Source organism: Coregonus lavaretus (assembly GCF_964263955.1).
Source record: "Coregonus lavaretus genome assembly, chromosome: 12".
In the NCBI taxonomy this organism is placed as follows: Eukaryota; Metazoa; Chordata; class Actinopteri; order Salmoniformes; family Salmonidae; genus Coregonus; species Coregonus lavaretus.
The window spans coordinates 37,340,318-37,365,980 of NC_139999.1; the positions used below are offsets into that span (position 1 = coordinate 37,340,318).

At 42.0% G+C, this 25,663-nt stretch overlaps 2 protein-coding genes across 3 annotated transcripts; one reads left to right on the forward strand and one right to left on the reverse strand.

The window, feature by feature from the left end:
• Positions 1-3,418: 3,418 nt before the first annotated feature.
• On the forward strand, positions 3,419-14,755 carry LOC311139069 (cathepsin Z-like). Its single transcript, XM_084173930.1, has 6 exons — positions 3,419-3,576; positions 11,304-11,467; positions 12,120-12,299; positions 12,462-12,612; positions 13,055-13,220; positions 13,982-14,755. The coding sequence occupies exons 1-6, from the start codon at positions 3,461-3,463 to the stop codon at positions 14,105-14,107; spliced, it is 903 nt and encodes a 300-aa protein (XP_084030056.1). The 5' UTR covers positions 3,419-3,460; the 3' UTR covers positions 14,108-14,755.
• Positions 14,756-16,778: 2,023 nt separating this feature from the next.
• On the reverse strand, positions 16,779-23,792 carry LOC311138450 (negative elongation factor C/D-like). 2 transcript variants are annotated; one of them, XM_084173131.1, is made up of 15 exons: positions 23,546-23,792; positions 23,241-23,350; positions 23,049-23,158; positions 22,785-22,894; positions 22,479-22,586; positions 22,184-22,336; positions 21,636-21,766; positions 19,528-19,693; positions 19,067-19,201; positions 18,724-18,863; positions 18,476-18,590; positions 17,840-17,935; positions 17,584-17,724; positions 17,298-17,427; positions 16,779-17,206 (listed from the first exon to the last, which is right to left on the reverse strand). In XM_084173131.1, the coding sequence occupies exons 1-15, from the start codon at positions 23,600-23,602 to the stop codon at positions 17,172-17,174; spliced, it is 1,737 nt and encodes a 578-aa protein (XP_084029257.1). In that variant the 5' UTR covers positions 23,603-23,792; the 3' UTR covers positions 16,779-17,171. The 2 variants fall into 2 exon arrangements, with proteins under 2 accessions (XP_084029257.1, XP_084029256.1); XM_084173130.1 differs by having other exon boundaries at positions 23,241-23,353; positions 23,546-23,773.
• Positions 23,793-25,663: the final 1,871 nt, after the last annotated feature.

Below are 25,663 nucleotides of genomic sequence, written 5' to 3' on the forward strand. Positions count from 1 at the left end.
ATGTCCAGGCCCGTCTGAAGTTTGCTAGAGTGCATTTGGATGATCCAGAAGAGGATTGGGAGAATGTCATATGGTCAGATGAAACCAAAATATAACTTTTTGGTAAAAACTCAACTCGTCGTGTTTGGAGGACAAAGAATGCTGAGTTGCATCCAAAGAACACCATACCTACTGTGAAGCATGGGGGTGGAAACATCATGCTTTGGGGCTGTTTTTCTGCAAAGGGACCAGGACGACTGATCCGTGTAAAGGAAAGAATGAATGGGGCCATGTATCGTGAGATTTTGAGTGAAAACCTCCTTCCATCAGCAAGGGCATTGAAGATGAAACGTGGCTGGGTCTTTCAGCATGACAATGATCCCAAACACACCGCCCGGGCAACGCCCGGGCAACGAAGGAGTGGCTTCGTAAGAAGCATTTCAAGGTCCTGGAGTGGCCTAGCCAGTCTCCAGATCTCAACCCCATAGAAAATCTTTGGAGGGAGTTGAAAGTCTGTGTTGCCCAGCGACAGCCCCAAAACATCACTGCTCTAGAGGAGATCTGCATGGAGGAATGGGCCAAAATACCAGCAACAGTGTGTGAAAACCTTGTGAAGACTTACAGAAAACGTTTGACCTGTGTCATTGCCAACAAAGGGTATATAACAAAGTATTGAGACACTTTTGTTATTGACCAAATACCAAATACTTATTTTCCACCATAATTTGCAAATAAATAAATTAAAAATCCTACAATGTGATTTTCTGGCGTAAAAGTAACACCGCATTTCAGAAAAAGAACATCATACCAACAGTAAAATATGATGGTGGTAGTGTGATGGTCTGGGCCTGGGCCTGTTTTGCTGCTTCAGGACCTGGAAGACTTGCTGTGATAAATGGAACCATGAATTCTGCTGTCTACCAAAAAATCCTGAAGGAGAATGTCCGGCCATCTGTTTGTGGCCTCAAGCTGAAGCGAACTTGGGTTCTGCAGCAGGACAATGATCCAAAACACACCAGCAAGTCCACCTCTGAATGGCTGAAGAAAAACAAAATGAAGACTTTGGAGTGGCCTAGTCAAAGTCCTGACCTGAATCCTATTGAGATGCTGTGGCATGACCTTAAAAAGGCAGTTCATGCTCAAAAACCCTCCAATGTGGCTGAATTACAACAATTCTGCAAAGATGAGTGGGCCAAAATTCCTCCACAGCGCTGTAAAAGACTCATTGCAAGTTATCGCAAACGCTTGATTGCAGTTGTTGCTGCTAAGTGTGGCCCAACCAGTTATTAGGTTGTAGGGGGAAATCACTTTTTCACACAGGGCCATGTGGGTTTGGATTTTGTTTTCCCTTAATAATAACAACCTTCATTTCAAAACTGCATTTTGTGTTATCTTTGACTAATATTTAAATTTGTTTGATCTGAAACATTTAAGTGTGACAAACATGCAAACAAATAAGAAATCAATAAGGGGGCAAACACTTTTTCACACCACTGTGTGTGTGTATATATATATATATATATATGTGTGTGTGTGTGTATATATATATATATATATTTGCAAGAAAGAAAAACATATGGGGAATTGGAAGTGATGCAGACAATTACATTGATGGAAGTTACAATCTATCTGCAATATTAAAGCTGATCTACCCCCTTAAAAAATAATCATAATATATATTACCAGAGCATTATCACAATTCTCCTAAATTCACCATAGCTATAATGAAATCAAAATACACAGTCTTAAATGGTTAAGTAACTGAATAAGGTATTCGATCCTGTTTGGTAAGTGATGGTTCCCTTTTCTGTTTCAATGTCTTTCTTGAGCAAATTAGCTTGTTTAGGTAACAGGCAAACACATACTTTGGTTTTTATCCATAGCCTAGCCACTGAGCCAAACTTGTCATTCTGGCCATTGGGGATAACCCATGTGAATAGTAAAGCTGGATATTTGGAATAAGATATACTTTATTAGTCCACGCGAGATGGACATTTGTCTTCTGCTTTCTTGGAATTAAACATTGAGTAATCTTATATGCTTTGTCTTATTCCTTGTAAAATGATAACTGCATGAAATACAAAAGTTGACAACCTTGCCTGGTAATGTGGAATACTTTTATAAGTAGCAGGCAAGCTGTGGTCGTGTTCCCCTGCTCAGTTGTTGCACGCATCCATCAATGGTTGCCTGGCACATTGACTGTCGTCAACTTGACAGCTTGCTGTATTGTGTTTTGCTGATACGTAAAACCTATCCAGGCGTTGTAAGATCTGGCAGCAACGCCTAGGCAGAGGAACGTGCCCTATATCATTTGCAGTGGTGTAAAGTACTTAAGTAAAATTACTTTAAAGTACTACTTAAGTAGTTTTTGGGGGTATCTGTACTTTACTATTTATATTTTTGACAACTTTTACTTTTACTTCACTACATTAAAGAAAATAATGTACTTTTTACTCCATACATTTCCCCTGACACCCAAAAGTACTCGTTACATTTTGAATGCTTAGCAGGACAGGAAATTGGTCCAATTCACACACTTATCAAGAGAACATCCCCGGTCTTCCCTACTGCCTCTGATCTGGAAGACTCACTAAACACAAATGCTTTGTTTGTAAATTATGTCTGAGTATGCCCCTGACTAAAAAACAAGAAAATGGTGCGGTCTGGTTTGCTTGTGTAAGGAATTTGAAATTATTTATACCTTTACTTTTGATACTTAAGTATATTTAAAACCAAATGCTTGTAGACTTTCACTCAAGTAGTATTTTACTGGGTAACTAACTTTTACTTGAGTCATTCTCTGTTAAGGTGTCTTTACTTTAGTAAAAGTAAAGACAATTGGGTACTTTTTCCACCACTGATCATTTGAGCTTCATTGATGCAGGCAAGCCTATAAAATTGTTAACATTGTATCAATAGTGCTCTTGAATGAAACTTGCAATAAAACATGTTGTCAAGCCTGTAAAATGGTAATGTTATATTTTGGCAAGCCTCAAATTGTAACATATCAGTGTATCACTTTCTGGATGTTGCAAGTGCAGGTTCTGCCCATTTTGTATGTCCATTCGGCAATATTACCCCCTGCCCAAAATGTAACTTTTCTGAAACGATTAATCATGATTAAAGCCAAGGGCAGTGTTCCGTTGTTGGTTGATTAATTAATTAGAAGGTGCAATGTTTGTAAAACAAAATCAATTCAGCTGTTCCTATGTGTGTAGTGTACTGTAGTGAGTAACTAATCACGGGACGCCGTTTGCTATGTGGTTGTTCACTTAGGTCGAACTGCAGTGAGCACTGATCTATAAATCATCTCGTGCTGCCTGTAAAAGCAGTAATCAATGGCAGGGAAGTATAATCCTTATGACATAAAGATCAGCGAGTCTGCGCCGCGCCTGCGCCTTGTTCAGGTTGACCCTCGTGGTGAAACAGTATAAAAATCACACCCAGTTCCTAAGAAGTCATATGATTGATCTTTTTCAACATGGCTCGAGCACTGTTGTTATTCGTGTTTATGGTGTCAGGTGTCTTTGCTGGACGCTACTTTAACGAAAAACAGCCTTGCTATAGACCCAAGCTGAACAAACACGATGGATTCAGGTAACTTTAGCCGGGATGTCTTCTATCACCTAATTTGATATGTTTGCTGTCTAGTGATTACTCTCGAGCTATAAATAGTAGCTAGTTGTTGCAACATGATTGTAGTAGTAGATTTTTTTTTTCCCCACGGCTGTGTCTACAGATAGTCAGTTATTATGTATGGGCGCAACACTGCATTATATATATATATATAAAATAGCCATCTATGGGAAGTAGGGCAAGCGCATGCTTATCTTTTGCCTCCAGTGGCTTCAACTGTGTAGTGTTGATTTTTGTTTGTGTGTGTGTTGTTCAGGCGGACATTGCCTGCATGTTCTGCACTCAACTGATATTATTAGTTAGTCACTGAGTGAGTTTGTTGTCCATAATACTTACAATAATACATTACCAAACAAACTCTTTAATCCCTCCTCTCAGCCCATCCCTCCTATCACGATAGATCACCCTCGTTTGGTTTACATGTGCCATATATTTTTCAATTGTGCTGTGATGTTTTACAAACATTTTGAACCTTTCTAATTGTATAGTATCCACAGATTGTGAGCTAAAGATGACAACTTTTCTTACGAGTATTATTATATTATTTATAGACTGACTATGGCTTTATTTTACCAATCCTGAACTAGTATCCAGAAACAAGCTACATAGGGAAAATACCAGAATAAATGATCTCGTTCTCTTCGCAGCAAAATCTACAGAGCTGAGATTGTTGTATGCCCCATATGAGCTATATATCATTCTGTTGGTGACAAGAATTTTGTATAATTTAGATTCAAAAACTCGAAGTGTTGACTCGTGTTTTTTGTACCACTTCATAAACCATGTGCCATGGAATCGGTACATCGCAAATCTCCCATTTATTTTGCAACCTGTATGGCGCAGCTGTCAACATTTCTGTCCACAAATGAAACTGGTATATTTTTCTATTTATGTTAACTCCTTTCAGCCAGTTTGTATCTTTTAATAAATGGCAGGCAAACAAGTTCCGTACCTCTTTCCACTTGCCTCCATTTGTATGGTAATTCTGCTCTCAGTTGGTTATACGTTTGGGATTGAGCAGACATTCCCATATATTTTCGATAGCTGCATATGTGACAACTCCAGTTTATATTCTTCATATCATTAATAAATATAATACACATTTAACTTTTTTTCCCATAAACAATGGTTTTTATTAATCAGTATATTTGCGTTTAACCTTAACATTTATTTGATATTTTCTGGAGGATAAAACGGAAATTGTAACCAGCTTTGTATGGCTTGTTTAAGAAAGGGCGATACTATAAACAAAATGTCATTTTCAATTAGTCGGAAATGAGAAGTTGTAATCTGTATAAAGGCCATTTTTGAACAAAGGATGAGCCTCCCAATCAACACCATTATCCCAGAAACCCTAGACCCACTCCAATTTGCATACCGCCCCAACAGATCCACAGATGATGCAATCTCTATTGCACTCCACACTGCCCTTTCCCACCTGGCCAAGAGAATGCTATTCATTGACTACAGCTCAGCGTTCAACACCATAGTGACCTCAGCTCATTACTAAGCTAAAGACCCTGGGACTAAACACCTCCCTCTGTAACTGGATCGGATCCTGGACTTCCTAACGGGCCGCCCCCAGGTGGTAAGGGTAGGTAATACATCTGCCACGCTGATCCTCAACACGGGGGCCCCTCAGGGGTGCGTGCTCAGTCCCCTCCTGTACTCCCTGTTCACTCATGACTGCATGGCCAGGCACGACTCCAACACCATCAAGTTTGCCCACGACAACAGTGGTAGGCCTGATCACCGACAACGATGAGACAGCCTATAGGGAGGTCAGAGACCTGGCCGTGTGGTGCCAGGATAACAACCTCTCCCTCAACGTGATCAAGACAATGGAGATGATCGTGGACTACAGGGGGGAAAACGAGGACTGAGCACGCCCCCATTCTCATCGACGGGGCTGTAGTGGAACAGGTTGAGAGCTTGCGTTCCTTGGTGTCCACATTACCAACAAACTATCATGGTCCAAACACACCAAGACAGTTGTGAAGAGGGCATGACAAAGCCTATTCCCCCTCAGGAGACTGAAAAGATTTGGCATGGGTTCTCAGACCCTCAAATTCTACAGCTGCACCATCGAGCGCATCCTGACTGGTTGCATCACTGCCTGGTATGGTAACTGCTCGGCCTCCGACCGCAAGGCATTACAGCGGGTAGTGCGTACGGCCCAGTACATCACTGGGGCCAAGCTTCCTGCCATCCAGGACCTCTATACCAGGCGTTGTCAGGAAGGCCCTAAACATTCAGACTCCAGCCACCCTAGTCATAGACTGTTCTCTGTTACCGCATGGCAAGCGGTACCGGAGCGCCAAGTCTAGGTCCAAAAGGCTTCTTAACAGCTTTTACCCCCAAGCCATAAGACTCCTGAACAGCTAATCATGGCTACCCGGACAAGTATTTACCTCTCCATGGTTGCAGAATCTTATCTATTTTTGCATACTTTCTATTGAAATTGATTGTGAGTTCATTTATATTTTGAGATGGTGAAGTAGACATACTTGGTATTCACATCTGCCCATTTTATTGGTAATCTACAAGGTAGTGTAAACACTGTCCTCTTTAACGATCCAATACGTAATATGGTACACTTGTCATAATTAGGTTTTAGTCCAGAGAGGCTAGAAAAGTGATCAAGATCTTCAATGAGACTGGGCAGGGATCCAGATAACTTGAGTCGTCGGCATACATTGACACTTTTTTTGTTATTGTTCCCTGGATTTCTAACCCCTTGATGTTCTTGTTGAATCTAATTTTAATAGCTAGCGTTTCAATGGCCATAATAAATAGATATGGAGACAACGGACAGCCTTGTTTTACTCATCTTAAAAGCTCAATACTTTCTGAGAAGTAACCATTTATTTATTATTTTACATTTGGGGTTGCTGTACATAACATTAACCCATTGTATAAGAGATTTACCGAAATTAAAGTAATCCAGGCATTTATATATAAATTCTAGTCGTACTTTATCAAATGCCTTTTCAAAATCTGCTATGAAGATCAGGCCTGCTATCTTTGTTTCATAATGTTCAATTGTTTCAAGTAATTGTCGTATATTATCTCCAATATATCGTCCATGTAAAAAACCTGTCTGATCAGGATGAACATCTGGTGTAACTTTTTTTTATTCTATGTGCTATGCATTTCGCCAGGATTTTCACATCACAACATTTTAAGTGTAAGAGGCGTCCAGTTGATTTCATTAGTAGTAATGAAATCAGACCTTGTTGAGTACCTGAAAGTCTACCATTTTTATAGGAGTAATTAAAACATGCTGATGTATCTTTTGGGTACATTAAATAAAGGTCTGATATACCTCTACTGGTATACCATCAAGCCCTGGTGTTTTTCCAGACTGAAAATATTTAATTGCCTCCAAGTTCCTCTTCTGTAAGTTGGCCTTCACACAGGTCTTTCTGTAAATTGTTTTATTATTAGGAAAGAAATCCTTACAGTTAACATCATTCAGTGGAAATGGAGGAGACTGAAAAGAAAACGTATGCTTAAAATATTTTGGTTCCTCTTTTTGGTAGCATTTCTATGACGATTCCAGAGACATTTTGTGCATTCTTCACATTTTTTTCTATCCAATTCTCATTATTTTCGTAATACATTACACTTGATCGTTCTTGAATAAGTACCTCCGATTCTTTTTGTTTTTCCTCAACCCTATTTTGTACCTATAGTACAGTTTCCATTACCATCTATCTGTGCTGTTATTTCCTTTAGTCTAGTCCCTTTTGCTCTAAACTGCTTTTGCTTTAATGATGAGTATTGTATGGCCTCAAAGTACAATTTTAAGTGTCCCATACAATAAGGGGATCTGCTGTACCTATGTTGTGCAGGAAAAAAGTCAATTATGAATTATTTTGTCTTAGTTAAGAACAAATTGTCATCAATAGGATTTGATTAAAATTTCCAATATTCACGTGGAAATTCTGTAAGAGTTAGATGGTGGGCCGACCTCGTTAGGTCTATTAATACCTTTTTATTTTTTACTTTTGATACCAGCGAGAATGAGACCAGGAAGTAATCAAGACTGCTAGCATGATTTAAGCCTCCATGTATATCTCACTAGGTCAGGGTAGCCTCCATATATCCACTAGTTCCAATGTATTCGTGTTCTCCTAAAGTGCTTGAGGGTGATAGTTTGTACTGTGTTTTCCTTTACGAACCATTGAGGTACTTAAATGTGTATATAATCTCCCACCATAATAGACTCATTCGTTGCTTGTGAGCTCAATAGATTATTATCTATATTTTCGAGGAAATGTGGATCATCATTATTTGGCCCATATAGATTAATTACAGTGGGGAAAAAAAAGTATTTAGTCAGCCACCAATTGTGCAAGTTCTCCCACTTAAAAAGATGAGAGAGGCCTGTAATTTTCATCATAGGTAGACGTCAACTATGACAGACAAATTGAGAAAGCAAAATCCAGAAAATCCCATTGTAGGATTTTTAATGAATTTATTTGCAAATTATGGTGGAAAATAAGTATTTGGTCACCTACAAACAAGCAAGATTTCTGGCTCTCACAGACCTGTAACTTCTTCTTTAAGAGGCTCCTCTGTCCTCCACTCATTACCTGTATTAATGGCACCTGTTTGAACTTGTTATCAGTATAAAAGACACCTGTCCACAACCTCAAACAGTCACACTCCAAACTCCACAATGGCCAAGACCAAAGAGCTGTCAAAGGACACCAAAAACAAAATTGTAGACCTGCACCAGGCTGGGAAGACTGAATCTGCAATAGGTAAGCAGCTTGGTTTGAAGAAATCAACTGTGGGAGCAATTATTAGGAAATGGAAGACATACAAGACCACTGATAATCTCCCTCGATCTGGGGCTCCACGCAAGATCTCACCCCGTGGGGTCAAAATGATCACAAGAACAGTGAGCAAAAATCCCAGAACCACACGGGGGGACCTAGTGAATGACCTGCAGAGAGCTGGGACCAAAGTAACAAAGCCTACCATCAGTAACACACTACGCCGCCAGGGACTCAAATCCTGCAGTGCGAGACGTGTCCCCCTGCTTAAGCCAGTACATGTCCAGGCCCGTCTGAAGTGCATTTGGATGATCCAGAAGAGGATTGGGAGAATGTCATATGGTCAGATGAAACCAAAATATAACTTTTTGGTAAAAACTCAACTCGTCATGTTTGGAGGACAAAGAATGCTGAGTTGCATCCAAAGAACACCATACCTACTGTGAAGCATGGGGTTGGAAACATCATGCTTTGGGGCTGTTTTTCTGCAAAGGGACCAGGACGACTGATCCGTGTAAAGGAAAGAATGAATGGGGCCATGTATCGTGAGATTTTGAGTGAAACCCTCCTTCCATCAGCAAGGGCATTGAAGATGAAACGTGGCTGGGTCTTTCAGCATGACAATGATCCCAAACACACCGCCCGGGCAACGAAGGAGTGGCTTCGTAAGAAGCATTTCAAGGTCCTGGAGTGGCCTAGCCAGTCTCCAGATCTCAACCCCATAGAAAATCTTTGGAGGGAGTTGAAAGTCTGTGTTGCCCAGCGACAGCCCCAAAACATCACTGCTCTAGAGGAGATCTGCATGGAGGAATGGGCCAAAATACCAGCAACAGTGTGTGAAAACCTTGTGAAGACTTACAGAAAACGTTTGACCTGTGTCATTGCCAACAAAGGGTATATAACAAAGTATTGAGAAACTTTTGTTATTGACCAAATACTTATTTTCCACCATCATATGCCAATAAATTCATAAAAAATCCTACAATGTGATTTTCTGGAATTTCTTTTCTCATTTTGTCTGTCATAGTTGACGTGTACCTATGATGAAAATTACAGGCCTCTCTCATCTTTTTAAGTGGGAGAACTTGCACAATTGGTGGCTGACTAAATACTTTTTTTCCCCACTGTAGCCAGATCTGTTTTTGGTCCAATAGCATATCTAAAATAATCCCTCTTTCTTGAGTATCTGTTTGCACAATCGAATCAACATTTTTATTACATTTACATTTTAGTCATTTAGCAGACGCTCTTATCCAGAGCGACTTACAGTTAGTGAATAATTTTTTTTTTTTATACTGGCCCCCCGTGGGAATCGAACCCACAACCCTGGCGTTGCAAACGCCATGCTCTATCAACTGAGCTACATCCCTGCCGGCCATTCCCTCCCCTACCCTGGACGACGCTGGGCCAATTGTGCGCCGCCCATATTAATTGGTATAATCACCCCTTTTGAGTTTCTTTGCCCATTACAAAAATATATTTCTCCCTCCAGTCCTTTTTCCACCCTACCTCATCTATATTTGGAGAGTGAGTTTCCTATAAACAATAGATATTATGTTCTTTTGTTTTTAGCCAGGTAAAAATTGAAATCTGCTAAGCCATTACAATTGTAACTGCCTATACTTATTTCCCCACTAACCATAATGATACCCATGTTTCAATTATACTTACCACAACCAGGTAGCTTAGTGGTTAAGAGCGTTGTGCCAGTAAACGAAAGGTCGCTGGTTCTAATCCCCGAGCCGACTAGGTGAAAAATCTGTCTGTGCCCTTGAGCAAGGCACTTAACCCTAATTGCTCCTGTAAGTCGCTCTGGATAAGAGCGTCTGCTAAATGACTGAAATGTAAACTTACCATTAAAAAGCACCATGATGATTAAGTGTCCCTATAGCTGCAACTTTGTAAACCTCCCCATATCATCTCGGTCTGTCACTAAGACCATCTCCCTGACTCATGACGCACCTTTGCGTCCTAAGGTAATTGGCGTAGGCCAGAGGGAAATATGGCCAGTCCCATGAGAACATAATTCAATACTGCCACCCATCACACTACCCATAAAGGAATACCTAAGTTTAACTTACAATCGACTGCCATGGCATGAGCGCCAAGAATACATGCAGTACTGACAATCCAGAGCGCGTAAAACCAACCCTCTCGCCACCCACACACATTTTGTATTTATTCCAGGGTCGTTGCTCTATCACCTCGGCTGTTTTACACCTATATCACTAGTATCAACCATATAAAAGGTAGCGTAAAATAGCTTATATAGAATTATAAACTGGGTGGTTCGAGCCCTGAATGCTGAGCGGCGTGGTATCAGACCGTATACCACGAGTATGTCAGCATTTTATTTTTACTGCTCTAATTATGATAGCAATAAGGCACCTTGGTTTGTGGTATATTGCCAACACACAACAGCCTGAATAAAATAAATAAATAAAAAATGTTAACCCCTCAAGTGTTATTCAGAGGCTATCCAAAGTTTGAAATCAATTAAGCAATCAAAGCCGAGGGTGGAGACAAGGGTTCTGACTTGTCTGTGGGTGGAAGGAGATGACAGTAGTATGGGCAGAATTTATTTGTTTGACCTGTCATTTAAAGTGAATCATCCCATTTTGCTATTGGGCACTCAATACTACCCCCCTGAATATATAATTTGACAAAACTGGATGTCTCCAGAAACATGCATGGCCCTTTTCAGGGGTAGTTGAGTTTTGAAAGAATGCTTGTGCTTGGAGAGGCAGATCTGCCAAGCTCGATCTGGTCAGGTTTTGCATTGTCCCATCGTGCTATGGGGCCTTTATGAGTGCTTATATTCGTCATGCTTGCAGAGTCTGTTTGTGCCGCTCTACATTTAGAATTCTATCTAGAGAACCTTATACCCTGATGTCATGTCATCAGGACGATGCCCCGACCCCACGAGTTTCTTGAACTCAATGAGCTCCCCAAGGCCTGGGACTGGAGGAACATCAACGGCACCAACTACGTCAGCACTACCCGCAACCAGCACATCCCCCAGTACTGTGGCTCCTGCTGGGCACACGGCAGCACCAGCGCCATGGCAGGTAGCCTAACCTCCAGCTCGCCTTTCTGCTGTCAGACTTGTACAGCTCATAGAAATGAACAAAGCATACAGTTTACTTGGTACTTTACAGATTATTTTGCATCTGAAAGGAACACGGCACAAATGGACAGGATGAAGATCAGACTGTAAAATGCTATTCTATTTGGCCATGGATGTCTGCAGACTTTTGACAAGTTACAACAGTGTTGCAAAGCTTGGTAATTCATCTTCAAGATGACTGTCATAAAGATGGTTTACCAATCTAAAGTCACTTGGAAACTAGATTTTATAACGTAGATGGAGTAAATATTGCAATTGTTCAAACATGAATACCTGTCAGGCATTTAACACGACTCACTCACTGACTCAAATTCCGGGGGGGGGGGTGTATGGCAGGGAAGTTTGTGGCAACCCCTGAATGTGCTGGCATGTGCAGTTGAAGCTTCATGGTTTCCTGTAAATCAGTTTTTATTTTAGAATGCAAAGGTAATTTCCTCATTTGCACATACAAGTAGTCCTTTATCATAATACAATGACTTCAGAATGCTGGAGTTGTCCTTACTACTAAGTTTGGTGACTTGCAACATTAATGAGCAGATTCTGGAACAAGTACTGAATTAATGGACTGGTTTTTGGTGTGCTCCTTTTGTCAGATCGCATAAACATCAAGCGGAAGGGAGCCTGGCCCTCTGCCTATCTGTCAGTCCAGAATGTGGTGGACTGTGGCGAGGCTGGCTCCTGTCATGGAGGTGATCACTCTGGGGTGTGGGAGTACGCCAACAAACATGGCATCCCTGACGAGACCTGCAACAACTACCAGGCCAAGGATCAGCGTAAGGCCTCAATAACTTATCTCCCAGCTGATCATTCACTTTACTTGGTTGAACAGTCTTTCCCATTATAGATTTGGCCACAAGACTTTGTCACACAATTAAGATTGATGTGGTTAATTTGCCATTTCTCAGACTTCCCATGTTCTCCATATTGTCTTGCAGAGTGCAAACCGTTCAACCAGTGTGGAACCTGCACCACATTCGGGGTCTGCAACATCATCCAGAACTACACCCTGTGGAAGGTCGGAGACTTCGGTGCTGTCAGTGGGAGGGAGAAGATGATGGCTGAGATCTACGCTGGCGGACCGATCAGGTTAGGAACTGGACTTGGTCAACATGGGCTGTGTCCCAAAAGGCACCCTTTTCACTATATAGTGTAGGGAATGGGGTGCCATTTGGAACTGGACTGAGTCAACATTGTGACTGTTTCTCTTCTCATGAGCTCCACCTGTCCGGACGGTGTATGGATTTGCATGAGAAGTAGAGCCAAGTCAGTCAAACGGGCACCTACCTCTACCTCCGTGGCAGTTTGCCCATGTCTGACGTGAAACAAAATGACTGTAGTAGCACTATGATTTAAGTTAGTGAAGGAGCCATTCATTTTGTGTGGAGTTGGCGCTTAATTTTCATTGGCTTACTGCAGAAATGCAACTCATTCAAAGTATTCTCTTTCCCTTCCTGCTCTTCCAAAAACATACACAAAAGTGTCGCTTTAACTAAATACAGTCGCCATATTTTTTTTTTGTCCTTGGTAGCTGTGGGATCATGGCGACGGACAAGTTGGATGCCTACACTGGAGGCCTGTACTCTGAGTATGTAGAGGAGCCCTACATCAACCACATTGTGTCCGTTGCCGGCTGGGGCATGGATGAGACTGGTGTGGAATTCTGGATCGTCCGCAACTCATGGGGAGAGCCCTGGGTAAGATCCTTATCAAATGAACACTATGCATGCCATATTATATCTATCTGGTAGTCTGTAGTGATCTTGCATGGAAACTACAACAGATAATCCTGTTCTGCTACAGAATTGCATTGTGATCAAGATGAGGCAACAAACCTAGCCTATAGCTTTTACAATGAATAGCAAAATCACAATCACAAGAATGGCTTCAAATCAAAGTCTACGTTGAGACCGACGGGAGCAAGGGTCTTTAAATTAAAGTTCCAGGCAGCCTCTCGTTTTAACAATAAGTTGTCGAGGTCACCCCCTCTCCTAGGGAGGGTGACATGTTCGATGCCGATATAACGTAGGGACGAAATTGAGTGGTTTGCTTCCAGAAAGTGGGCAGCGACTGGGTATGTCGAGTTTTTGCACCTAATGGTGCTACGATGCGCCGAGATTCGTACTTGCGCTTTGTTTTACCCACATCATTTTTACCACAAGGACAAGTTATAAGCTAAGTAACAGCCTTAGTGGAGCACATAATAACACCTTTGATTGGGATCCGTTTCCCTGTTTGGGGGTGTTTTGAAGGATCTACATTTGTAAGTGCCATTGCATTGAGCGCAGCCGTTACACTTGTAGTTTCCATCCGGTAGAGGCGCAAATAGACGTTGTGCAGGGATATTTAGGGGTGGTAACTTGACTTCTTCAACTTGACTTTCTATTGCTCATGTACCTTAAAGCATATTTATCTAGCTGAAACTCCAGATTTGAGGTAGTTTCTGTTTTCTTGCCAGGGTGAGAAGGGCTGGTTGAGGATCGTGACCAGCGCCTACAAGGGAGGAAGTGGCAGTCAGTACAACCTGGCCCTGGAGGAAGACTGCATGTACGGAGATCCCATCGTTCCCAAGGCCTACCTGTAGACCACAGGCAGTGGGGCCAACCAGTTTATTTTAAAGACCAGAAGCTGTCTATTCTATGCATATCTACAGTTTTCTATGACTATCTCAGGCTACGTCCACATTTTAACACTGTACTACTGTAAAATCAGGAAAAGGGAATAAATATCAGGTTCTTTTATTTTTATATATTTGCATTGAAAAGTTCTTCCTTTTTTTTTTACATGTTCGTTTGTGATATTTTTCTTAAACAATGTGACAGAACAAGCCACTATGTGCTTTGCCTTTGGAACAAGTACAAATGCAGATGCCCACAATATTAGGTGCACAATTAGCCAAAGATCTCAATGCCAGTAAGAAAACAAATTTATGCTGTAAATGTTGGGTGAAGTGGTAGTGTTGCTCAATTCAGATGCCACATGTCTTTTGTTCTATGCTAATTAACTGAATGATTGTATCAGTATTCCCACAGGAAGGCATGACATCTATGGTGTGACTTCAGTGCCAACAGATGTTATTTGAATTACACAATTTTGTATTAGATTATTGATTTTAATGATTCAACTTGTGCATTCAATTCAAATATTGACATCATAAATTGAACTTGTATTTTAAATTGAGTTGAGTCAATATTGCGCTTTAAAAAGTAAATATTTGAGTTTCAAGATGGTAGATTGCTTTCATTGTCTGTGAAGTTTACAAACTAACACTTCAAGTTCATCAGTTTCATATGTTCAACATCTCAGATGCATTCAGATTTAAAACCAGAGACCACATCCTGGGCCTTTGCCTGCCAGGAAGGGTAGCGAACCGAGCGACTCAAACACTCACTGTGGTAAACTGACACTTCTGGCGGTTTCTGAAGCCAATGTGGCATGTTGAATTTTCTTCCTAGCATTTGAATCGTTTAGGCTATTATGACCCCATTCCTGAAAGCTAAGACTCTCTGGAACATGGACCTGCATTCTAGTTCCCTCTGATCACAGGCTGCGTCAGAAGGGAGTGTCACAAACTGCAATTTGGCCCCAGAAGGATAGCCTTTCCACTCCCTATTTAATCTTGTGACTGACTGGGTTCGAACCAGGTCTCCTGCATGTCACAAGACTGTTAGCCCACTTAGATAAAGCCTATAGGGATAAATTAATGTAAAGGACAACATGCTGCTTGCTTAACGAGTCCCGCTTCCCCCTGATTCAGCGCATACCGACACTCGAACTCAGGACCTCCGCCTCACAAACACGCATGACCACCCTCCTGAAGTGTTCTAACCCACCGTACTATTGAAAATGGCGTTCTTCAGTTGCGCAAGGGTCGGCACTTCAGGCTGAGTGAGTTTCACAGATCCACATCTGCAACACAAGTCTTCAACATCCAGCAAGGTTACTCATCAAAAGAGCGTGGTTTGGTGATCCAAGCTTATGTGATGAGAACCTTGCCTGAAGACGTTAGTTTCACGTCTCTGGCAAAGGTAGTCATAAGGTTAACATGTGACTGACTGGATTAAGACTGTTAGCCTGTTGAGCTAAAGGCATTGGTCATGTGACTTAGATGGGTCTCTTCAAGGAGAATGTCAAAGGGGGTTGAAGTGTAACAGGTGGTTCGGTGACCATGATCATGTGATGCATAACATATCGGAGACCTGAAAAGTTGCATTGTCTGGCACACAGGAGACCTGAGTTAGAACCCCATCAAACTAACATGTCTTCAGGTCTCAGACAAGGTTGCTCATCACATGCATTGATCACCAAACCACCTCTGTTGCACTCATTAAATGAGGTGCACTGATCCTTCTGCTTGTTTGCTACAAAGTGTTGCGCAGTAGGCCTGATTTTAGAACCCAGTCACTTATATTGGTGCTGTGATCTGAGTATGAGGTCAAAGGGGGGTGAAATGTGAGGTGGTTTGATGAACCACACTCATTTAATGAGTAACCTTGCTGGAGACTTGAAGACTTGTGTTCGCTAAAGCCCGTAGGGATGAGTTCAGGAAGCTAAGTGGGCTTACAGTCTTGACATGCAGGAGAACTGGCTCAAACCCAGGTCAGTCACAAGAGCAAGATTTAATAGGGAGTGGAAAGGATATCCTTAGTAGGGCTATTCAACTGTTTTCTTATGGGGGCCAAATTGTGGTTTTTGTGACTCCCTTCTAAATCATGAAATACAAGTTCAATTTATGAATTAAATGATAGAATTTGCATTACAAATTCAAAAATATTAAATTCAAATCCAAAATTATGGAATTTAAAATACAATTTCTGTTGGCACTGAAATTGCTCCATCAATCTCAATGCACTTTACTTTTTAAAGGTAATTTACGCTTGTCTTCCTCCATTGCGTTTTTCGCAAATGTGATCTCTACTAACATCAGAAATTGTGCAATGTGTTGGCACTAGTGATGTGCTTGAATAGAGGCCAGATGGAAACTTGTTTTGATATTTGATTAATTTTCTGAAACTTTAACTTTCCTTGAACCACCTCAAAGGAAATGATGCAGAATGGTGGATGAATGGAACTCATTGTCTTGTCGTATAAATACACAGGTGATCTACACTTACCAATGTACAATTAACTGTCACTAGGTGTGACACTAATAAAACCAAGATTTGTGTCAAGATTCTTGTCAAATTGAAAAGGGGAACTATGAAACAGGCCCAACCTTTAGAGTGCAAATTTCAACAAACCTTTTGAGCAGTCAGTCATATTTTAACATTTATAAAAAGCAACAGAAAATGGACAGTGAAACCTTGGCACATACCAATGGAAACTACAATGAAACCAATGATGGAGCTGCACTGTAAAACAAGTTCTCCTCAAACCCCCAGACACTTATTAACTGTGATAAGCAATGATACACTACTACATCCTTTTAATTCTCAAAGTAATTTGTGTTTACGCCACATTTGAAAAGAACTCAATCGCAAGGTCAAAGTCTATATGCAAATTGCCTCAAATTTGACAATGTTCCATTCCTCGTCCACCAGTCCAGAGCAGAACACGTCCAGGGATGATTGGCTCATAACCAAGAGCATCTGCCCCTCCCTGGTCTTCCCGCTATATCCTCATCCAAGGTAGACCCACCAGCGTCATTCTCAGTTCATCATGATGAAGTTGGATTTGCAGTGAGCTGAAACAGAGCAGAAAGATAATTATATTTAGTCATATAATCAATATGTAGATAGTTTTGGGCCATGAAAAACATGGTATAAGAGACTGACCTATGAATTCAGCAACAGGATCGTGTTCTCCCTCTGTGCGGATGGTGCCAGCGATGCTGTCATTCTCCAGGATGGGCAGGAACAGCTGGACAAAGTCTGACGTGTACGGAGGGGCAATCACATCCAACACCTGATAGGGCAAACAGAAATATAAATATTCCACTACCAATTCGTCAAGCGCAACTACGTTGGACCGATCAGGTGCTGGATGATTTTTTTTTTATGTTTCACTTCTCTTTAAATGGGACCTCAGTGCCAGTCATTTCTGGCTCAAAGTGGGCCTTACCTCTGTTACAAAGTAGCGGATGAGAGAGATGTCCGTGTTGAGCTTCTCCAGGCACTTGCGGATGTATCCGACCACAGGCAGCACGTAGCCTCGACTCAGCAGGTGGACCATACGATCCAACAGGGTTTTCTTCAGCTCCATCTGACAGGGACAACAACACTCATACAGTCAGCTAAGAAGTAATCCACTGAAAGTCTATGGGGTGATTGCATGGGCTCAGATTAAGCCTACGCACGCATGCAAAACACACACACACCTGCTCCATGACATCGAGCTGGGAGTGTTCTGTCTCAAATAGCTTGATCAGTAGCTGGAGGACCTGTGGGTGCAGGAGCTGGTGACAGGTGCTGATCTGGGGAATAAAAACAAACATGATGTTCTCATTACTCTCTGTCCTTAACACCTGATTGGGGATCAGTCCAAGGCCAGGACTCAATCCGGACTGCAGAAGATCCGCGTTGTAGTGCGGTTAATGTTTAAAGGTAATTTCCGATTGAGCCGACATCTGCAGCGTTTACTTTGAACGCGATCTCTGCGACTGCGGTAACATTGCCTTTAAATGGTGCATAGTTGAAAAGGGGTGATTGGATTGAAACCTGGCCCTAGTCTTTAACCACCAAAACAATTCCAAGAATGACAGTTAAAGGCACAATCTGTGTGTGCGTCCCAAATGGCACCCGATTCACTATATAGTGCACTACTTTGATCCGTTCCAAATGGCACCCCATTTCCTATATAGTGCACTACTATCGACCAGGGCACATAGGGCATTAGTAGTGCACTATATAGGTAATAGGGTGCCATTTGGGACTCACATATCACAGGTACTGTGAGTATACCATAATACCACAACAAAATCCTCCCTCAACCAGAGGAAAAGCGCAACCCCTACCTCGTCCAAAAGTGCTAGGTGGACAGGGGTGTGGTCTGTCTGGAGCTGGAAGTAGCGGGGCTCAGAGACCGTCCAATCAACCCACTTCAGTACCCCCATGGCAACAACTGGGAACCTGAAAATGGACATAGTGACGATGGTCACCCAAAGGAAGTCTCAATCGACAGTGGTAACCAATTACATTCTTGGAATCCTGTTAGCTACATATTGGAGACCCATGGGCTCATTAGGTTGGCTGCTGGGCTCACCGGATGCACTGGTACAGGGTGCTGAGCTCAGCCACCAGTTCTGTGGCTCCTTTATTCTCATTGCAACACAGGTTATGGACCGTCTCAATAGCCTTGGAGGTGGACTTGAGCTCGTCCTTGTTGATGTTCACTCGCTTGTTCTGTGGATGGATGAAAAGAGAGCCATACTGTTATCTGGATGTTTTTACTTGGGGAAAAAACAACGTGTCATTGAATAAAATATTCTCACATACCGGTAAAAAAAACATTTCACATTTTGCACACACGTATGAGCTACGACAGAAAATCTGATAAACTTGCTAGTATGAGGGATTTATGTCAAGGATGTTTTTGTTTCTGGTACCTTTTTCCATGTTTCAACCACACTGGCAGCGTAGGCCAGGATGTGAATGTATTTGTGTTTATGGTCCTGGTTGATCTTTGAGCCTGGCTTGAACAGCGACTGCATGAACAGGTCCAGGAACGCAGGCACTCGGATCTGAAGAGACAACAGAAAATACTTCACCCACTCCATCTCAAAAGACAATAGCAACAGCTGAAAGACAAGCAATTCTCTGTTTAGCATCTTGGTAAGGCTAGCCTAGTCCCACATCTGTTTGTGTTTATTGTCACATTTATTGTCACGTCCAACATGCAAGGCCGTTGAAAATATCCCTCCATCTATTTAACTTGGAGAATAGCACCTTATTCCATATGTAGTGCGCCACTTTTGATCAAAAGTACTGCACTATATAGGGAATAGGGTGCCATTTGGGGCGCAACCTAGGTTAGAGTTTATAAAGTGGCTTGATGCTCCACACTAACCAGCTCTACGGGAGGTGGGTCCATGCTGCTGAACATCTTGAAGAGCACAGTGATGTCGGCAGGGTTGAGTGCCCCTTTGGACAGCATTGCGCCCAGGGCCTGGCAGGCTCGAGGGTAGGCTGCTGCTGTGCCCAATGCCAGAGTGATCTGACTGGCATCATGGCCCCTGAAATTAAAACAACATCACAAGGAACAGTAAAACACTCAAATGAACTTACGTACTTAAACCGCTTTGTTCCTGGAGGAACATATAGACTGTAATAAAATTAGCTACCATACAATATTACAATACCCATTCAGTTGAGAGTGTGATAGTTGAGACCATAATTTCATTACACAGCCTGTTCCACAAAGCTGCTCACTCAATGTTTATTGTAACACTGAATTTTACAAATAATAATAAAATAATTTTACAAAACGCAGGAATCAATTAAATTAAATACAGTACCAATCCAAAGTTTGGACACCTACTCATTCAAGGGTTTTTCTTTATTTTTACAATTTTCTACATTGTAGAATAATAGTGAAGACATCAAAACTATGATATAACACATATGGAATCATGTAGTAAACAAAAAAGTGTTAAACAAATCAAAATATATTTTATATTTGAGTTTCTTCAAAGTAGCCACCCTTTGCCTTGATGACAGCTTTGCACACTCTTGGTATTCTCTCAACCAGCTTCATGAGGTAGTCACCTGGAATGCATTTCAATTAACAGGTGTGCCTTGTTAAAAGTTAATTTGTGGAATTTATTTCCTTCTTAATGCGTTTGAGCCAATCAGTTGTGCTGTGACAAGATAGGTTTGGTATACAGAAGATAATCCCTATTTGGTAAAATACCAAGTCCATATTATGGCAAGAACAGCTCAAATAAGCAAAGAGAAACAACAGTCCATCAATACTTCAAGACATGAAGGTCAGTCAATCTGGAAAATTTCAAGAACTTGAAAGTTTCTTCAAGTGAAGTCGCAAAAACCATCAAGCGCTATGATGAAAGTGGCTTTCATGAGGACTGCCACAGGAAAGGAAGACCCAGAGTTACCTCTGCTGCAGAGGATACGTTCACTAGAGTTTCCAGCCTCAGAAATTGCAGCCCAAATAAATGCTTCACAGAGTTCAAGTAACAGACATCTCAACATCCACTGTTCAGAGGAGACTGCGTGGATCAGGCCTTCATGGTCGAATTGCTGCAAAGAAACCACTACTAAAGGACACCAATAAGAAGAAGAGACTTGATTGGGCCAAGAAACACAAGCAATGGACATTAGACTGGTGGATTAGTCCAAATTTGAAATGTATGGTTCCAACCGCCGTGTCTTTGTGAGCCGCAGAATAGGTGAACGGATGATCTCCAAAATGTGTGGTTCCCACCGTGAAGCATGGATGAGGAGGTGTGATGGTGCTTTGCTGGTGACACTGTCTGATTTATTTAGACATCAAGGCACACTTAACCAGCATGGCTACCATAGCATTCTGCACCGATACGCCATCCCATCTGGTTTGCGCTTAGTGGGACTGTCATTTGTTTTTCAACAGGACAATGACCCAACACACCTCCAGGCTGTGTAAGGGCTATTTGACCAAGGAGAGTGATGGAGTGCTGCATCAGATAACATGGCCTCCACGATCACCCGACCTCAACCCAATTGAGATGGTTTGGGATGAGTTGGACCGCAGTGAAGGAAAAGCATCTAACAAGTGCTCAGCATATGTGGGAACTCCTTCAAGACTGTTGGAAAAGCATTCCAGGTGAAGCTGGTTGAGAGAATGCCAAGAGTGTACAAAGCTGTCATCAAGGCAATGGGTGGCTACTTTGAAGAATCTAAAATATATTTTGATTTGTTTAACACATGATTTTATATGTGTTATTTCATAGTTTTGATGTCTTCACTATTATTCTACAATGTAGAAAATAGTAAAAATAAAGAAAAACCCTTGGATGAGTAGGTGTGTCCAAACTTTTGACTGGTACTGTACATTTCCTCTAATCAATATGTAATTCTGGCAAAATGCTGCCAAGATGGATGACATTCGTCAACGGCCTTTGCTGTTTATAAGAGCCAAGATAAGTCAATGCTGGAAAAATCATGTAAAGGACAGGATACCTCTGATGTGCAGACTTCTGTACTTCCTGGCCGATCCTGCGCATGGCCGACCCCCCCTGCTCCTCCTGAGACATGATGGACATCATGGCCTGGGCAAACAGGTATGTGTGCTCCCCGTGACACACCATCTTCTGTGGAATGCAGAAAAGGAGGAGAGAACAGTTCAGCTCCAAACCAACCACACCAACAGAGACACTCATGCCAAAAGACAGGTAGCCTGTAATATCATGTTGTGTTACCCATGTCCATGCAATTCCATATTGTAGGATCGCTTTCAAATGAATCAAAACCTCAAATACATCACATTTTCAAAACCATCAAACCAAGGATTTTGTATTGAGTGAGAATGACAGATAGGCCTAGATCTTATTCTTGGGAACAACAGGGCCGGTATTCATAAAGTGACTCAGAGTAGGAGTGCTGAACTATAATCAGTATTGACTTTTACATCCTAATCAATATAAATATATGGACAGGGGGGACCTGATCCGAGATCAGCAATCCTTCTCTACAGGCCCACAATCTGCATGTGGCTGGGTGAGACTCACAGCGAATTCTGGCAGGTTCTTCTCTAGGTTATCCTCTCCTCCATCCAGCAGCGTGGCCAGAGAGGTCCTCAGGACCCTGGAGAACACCTCCAGCTGCTGGCAAGCCGTGGACACACTGGTGATCTCCCCCTGGTAGCCTGCGTCTGAGATGAGCTGAGGACACACACACACACACACACACACACACACACACACACACACACACACACACACACAGTCAGCAAGGAGAGGAGAAACATGGCACTGTTTGACCCATAATTATATAAGGTATTAACTGCTGGGTGATCATCAGTACCTTGACAGTGAAGTTGAGCATCAGACAGTCAGGGTGGGCCTCGGCCAGCTTGTAAAAAAGGTCTCTCCAGGTGGTGTGGGCGATCATCTGTTCCAGCCAGGCAGGAGTCTGAACAAACACAGAAGGACAGGGTTACTCTGTATACTATAGGGTTACGACTATCCTCTGAGGGAAACAACAGTAAGAGTGAAAAAATACAGTAAGAGTGGGAAAAAACAGCAAGCAAGCAGGAGATCGCCACTTTTCAGCCATCTGTCACTTCCAAAGCATTAGTAGTTTGTCTATCACTGGCGACAGAGATCTCACCTCTCCCTCCACAGTAAAAATGGAGTCTGCCTTCTGGGGGTCAAAGTGCTTGATCAGGAGACTCTTCAAGTGATTCTCTACCCGCTCCTGCACCTGAGCTGGCTCTACACCTGAAATACACAGAAAGATGGGCTGTGTGTCTCAAACAGTGTGAGAAACCAAAACACATTTTCAGTGATTGTGGACGAGTCCAGGCCTTGGTCCCAAACGGCCCAAAACATAGGGAATAGGGTGCCATTTGCAGCTCAGTCCAGTGTTGTTTACCCATCTGGATGAGCCACTCTGCCAGCAGGTTGACAGTCTGGGCCACAGCTGAGTAGTTCTCTGACAGGAGCTGGATGACATGTTCAGGGGAGCCACCAGCCTGGAAATATCTGTGGAAACAGAAGTCTCTTCAGGAAATGGTTTGACTCTTCACACACTACTAGACACACACAAATGCAATAATGTGTTTACGTTTTGAGGGTGTTGAAGACAGCAGGCTCCATGATGTAATCTCTGCTGGAGAACTTCTGTAGGCAGTCCTCCTGAACTTTACCATCGTTCTCCCCTTCAACATAGTCGTCCTGCTAGATGAAAGTCACATCACTTCAGCCAAGGAAGGAACATCCTAAGATTGTAGCAATCACCATATACATTTGCGATTTGTCTGTCAAGCAATGAATCAACAGTCAGCAACAATATAGAGCTAGCTCCCTTAACGTTACAATTTTGTTGTAACATTGTACATTCACTAGCTACATTGTACAGATTATACTTACATTGCCATCCGGACCATCCCAGTCTCCAATATTCCTTTCGTAATATTCCTCGTCCATGATGACGAGAGAGTGAGTAGCTTTACAATGTGAAGCACCCAGCAAGCTATAATAAAGCAAGTCTCGCTAATAATTTTGAAAACAAAACAATTAGACTTTGGCTAAGATAGCTAGCTAACTGGCTAGTTTAAAAAAACAAACAAGTTCTCAGTCGGATAACTGAAGATCTATAGAACACACGCCGCCTTGTGGCTCGGCAGAATAAATGCATGTTTCTGTAGACAGACCGAGACACAAATACTGATTAATTCCGGTTGATTTGCCCTCTAAAATAATAGGCATATTGTTGTGCGCTTACTTTAACTAGAGATGCACGATTGGGGGGTAAACAATGGGAGTAAAAAAAATAACGATATGTAACAGTTTTGGTAACCGGTTTTAGGACAAGAGAAAACAAAATGGTGGAAAATAGAGCATTGGGGAATTAAATGTCCTGTCTTCACTCGCAGCGGTTAAAACCTCTTAAGGATTGGACCCTTTTTTTCTCAAATTTTCGCCTAAAATGACGTACCCAAATCTAACTGCCTGTAACTCAGGACCTGAAGCAAGGATATGCATATTCTTGATACGATTTGAAAGGAAAAACTTTGAAGTTTGTGGAAATGTGAAATTAATGTAGGAGAATATTACATTTTAGTCATTTAGCAGACGCTCTTATCCAGAGCGATTTACAGTTAGTGAGTGCATACACCCACAACCCTGGCGTTGCAAGCGCCATGCTCTACCTACCAACTGAGCTACAGGGGACTATATAACACATTAGCTCTGGTAAAAGATAATATAAACAAAAAAACATACATTTTGTATTTATTTTTTGGTTCCATCTTTGAAATGCAAGAGAAAGGCCACAATATAATATTGCAGTTTAGGCGCAATTTAGATTTTGGCCACTAGATGGCAGCGGTGTGTGCAACGTTTCAGATTGATCCAGTGAAGCATCACAATACTGGACTATTTTGTATCAAGTCTGTCCAAATGTGCCGAATTGGTCAATTGATACATTTTCAAGTACATAACTATAGAGAACATACAAAAATGATATGGTAATACAAAACATAAGTTTACACACTCCCAGGAAAGTCATACATGATGGAACATTAGCTTATACAGTTATGGTCAAACGTTTTGAGAATGACACAAGTATTGGTCTTCACAAATGTAGGTGCTTCAGTAGTCCCGTGTAGCTCAGTTGGTAGAGCATGGCGTTTACAACGCCAGAGTTGTGGGTTGTGGGGCCAGTGTGAAAATGTGTGCACTCACTAACTGTAAGTCGCTCTGGATAAGAGTGTCTGCTAAATGACGTAAATGTGTTATGAGATATTTTTGTCAGATGTTACTATGGTATACTGAAGTATAATTACAAGCATTCCATAAGTGTCAAAGGCTTTTATTGACAATTACATTAAGTTTATGCAAAGAGTCAATATTTGCAGTGTTGACCCTTCTTTTTCAAGACCTCTGCAATCCGCTCTGGCATGCTGTCAATTAACTTCTGGGCCACATCCTGACTAATGGCAGCCCATTCTTGCATAATCAATGCTTGGAGTTTGTCAGAATTTGTGGGTTTTTGTTTGTCTCTTGAGGATCGACCACAAGTTCTCAATGGGATTAAGCTCTGGGGAGTTTCCTGGCCATGGACCAAAAATGTAGATGTTTTGTTCCCCGAGCCACTTAGTTATCACTTTTGCCTTATGGCAAGGTGCTCCATCATGCTGGAAAAGGCATTGGTCGTCACCAAACTGTTCTTGGATGGTTGAGAGAAGTTGCTCTCAGAGGATGGGTACCATTCTTTATTCATGGCTGTGTTCTTAGGCAAAAATGTGAGTGAGCCCACTCCCTTGGCTGAGAAGCAACCCCACACATGAATGGTCTCAGGATGCTTTACTGTTGGCATGACACAGGACTGATGGTAGCGCTCACCTTGTCTTCTCCGGACAAGGTGTTTTCCGGATGCCCCAAACAATCGGAAAGGGGATTCATCAGAGAAAATGACTTTACCCCAGTCTTCAGCAGTCCAATCCCTGTACCGTTTGCAGAATATCAGTCTGTCCCTGATGTTTT

What these genes read in the sequence shown, in the direction of transcription:
- LOC311139069 (XM_084173930.1), top strand. Translation starts at nt 3,461, where the DNA reads ATGGCTCGAGCACTGTTGTTATTCGTGTTTATGGTGTCAGGTGTCTTT. An exon ending in CTACCAGGCCAAGGATCAGC is followed by an intron (nt 12,300 to 12,461) that starts GTAAGGCCTCAA and finishes ATTGTCTTGCAG; the next exon opens with AGTGCAAACCGTTCAACCAG. An exon ending in TACGCTGGCGGACCGATCAG is followed by an intron (nt 12,613 to 13,054) that starts GTTAGGAACTGG and finishes TGTCCTTGGTAG; the next exon opens with CTGTGGGATCATGGCGACGG.
- LOC311138450 (XM_084173130.1), bottom strand. Translation starts at nt 23,602, where the DNA reads ATGGACGAGGAATATTACGAAAGGAATATTGGAGACTGGGATGGTCCG. An exon ending in GTCTTCAACACCCTCAAAAC is followed by an intron (nt 23,159 to 23,240) that starts GTAAACACATTA and finishes CTGTTTCCACAG; the next exon opens with ATATTTCCAGGCTGGTGGCT. An exon ending in AGAGTGGCTCATCCAGATGG is followed by an intron (nt 22,895 to 23,048) that starts GTAAACAACACT and finishes TGTGTATTTCAG; the next exon opens with GTGTAGAGCCAGCTCAGGTG.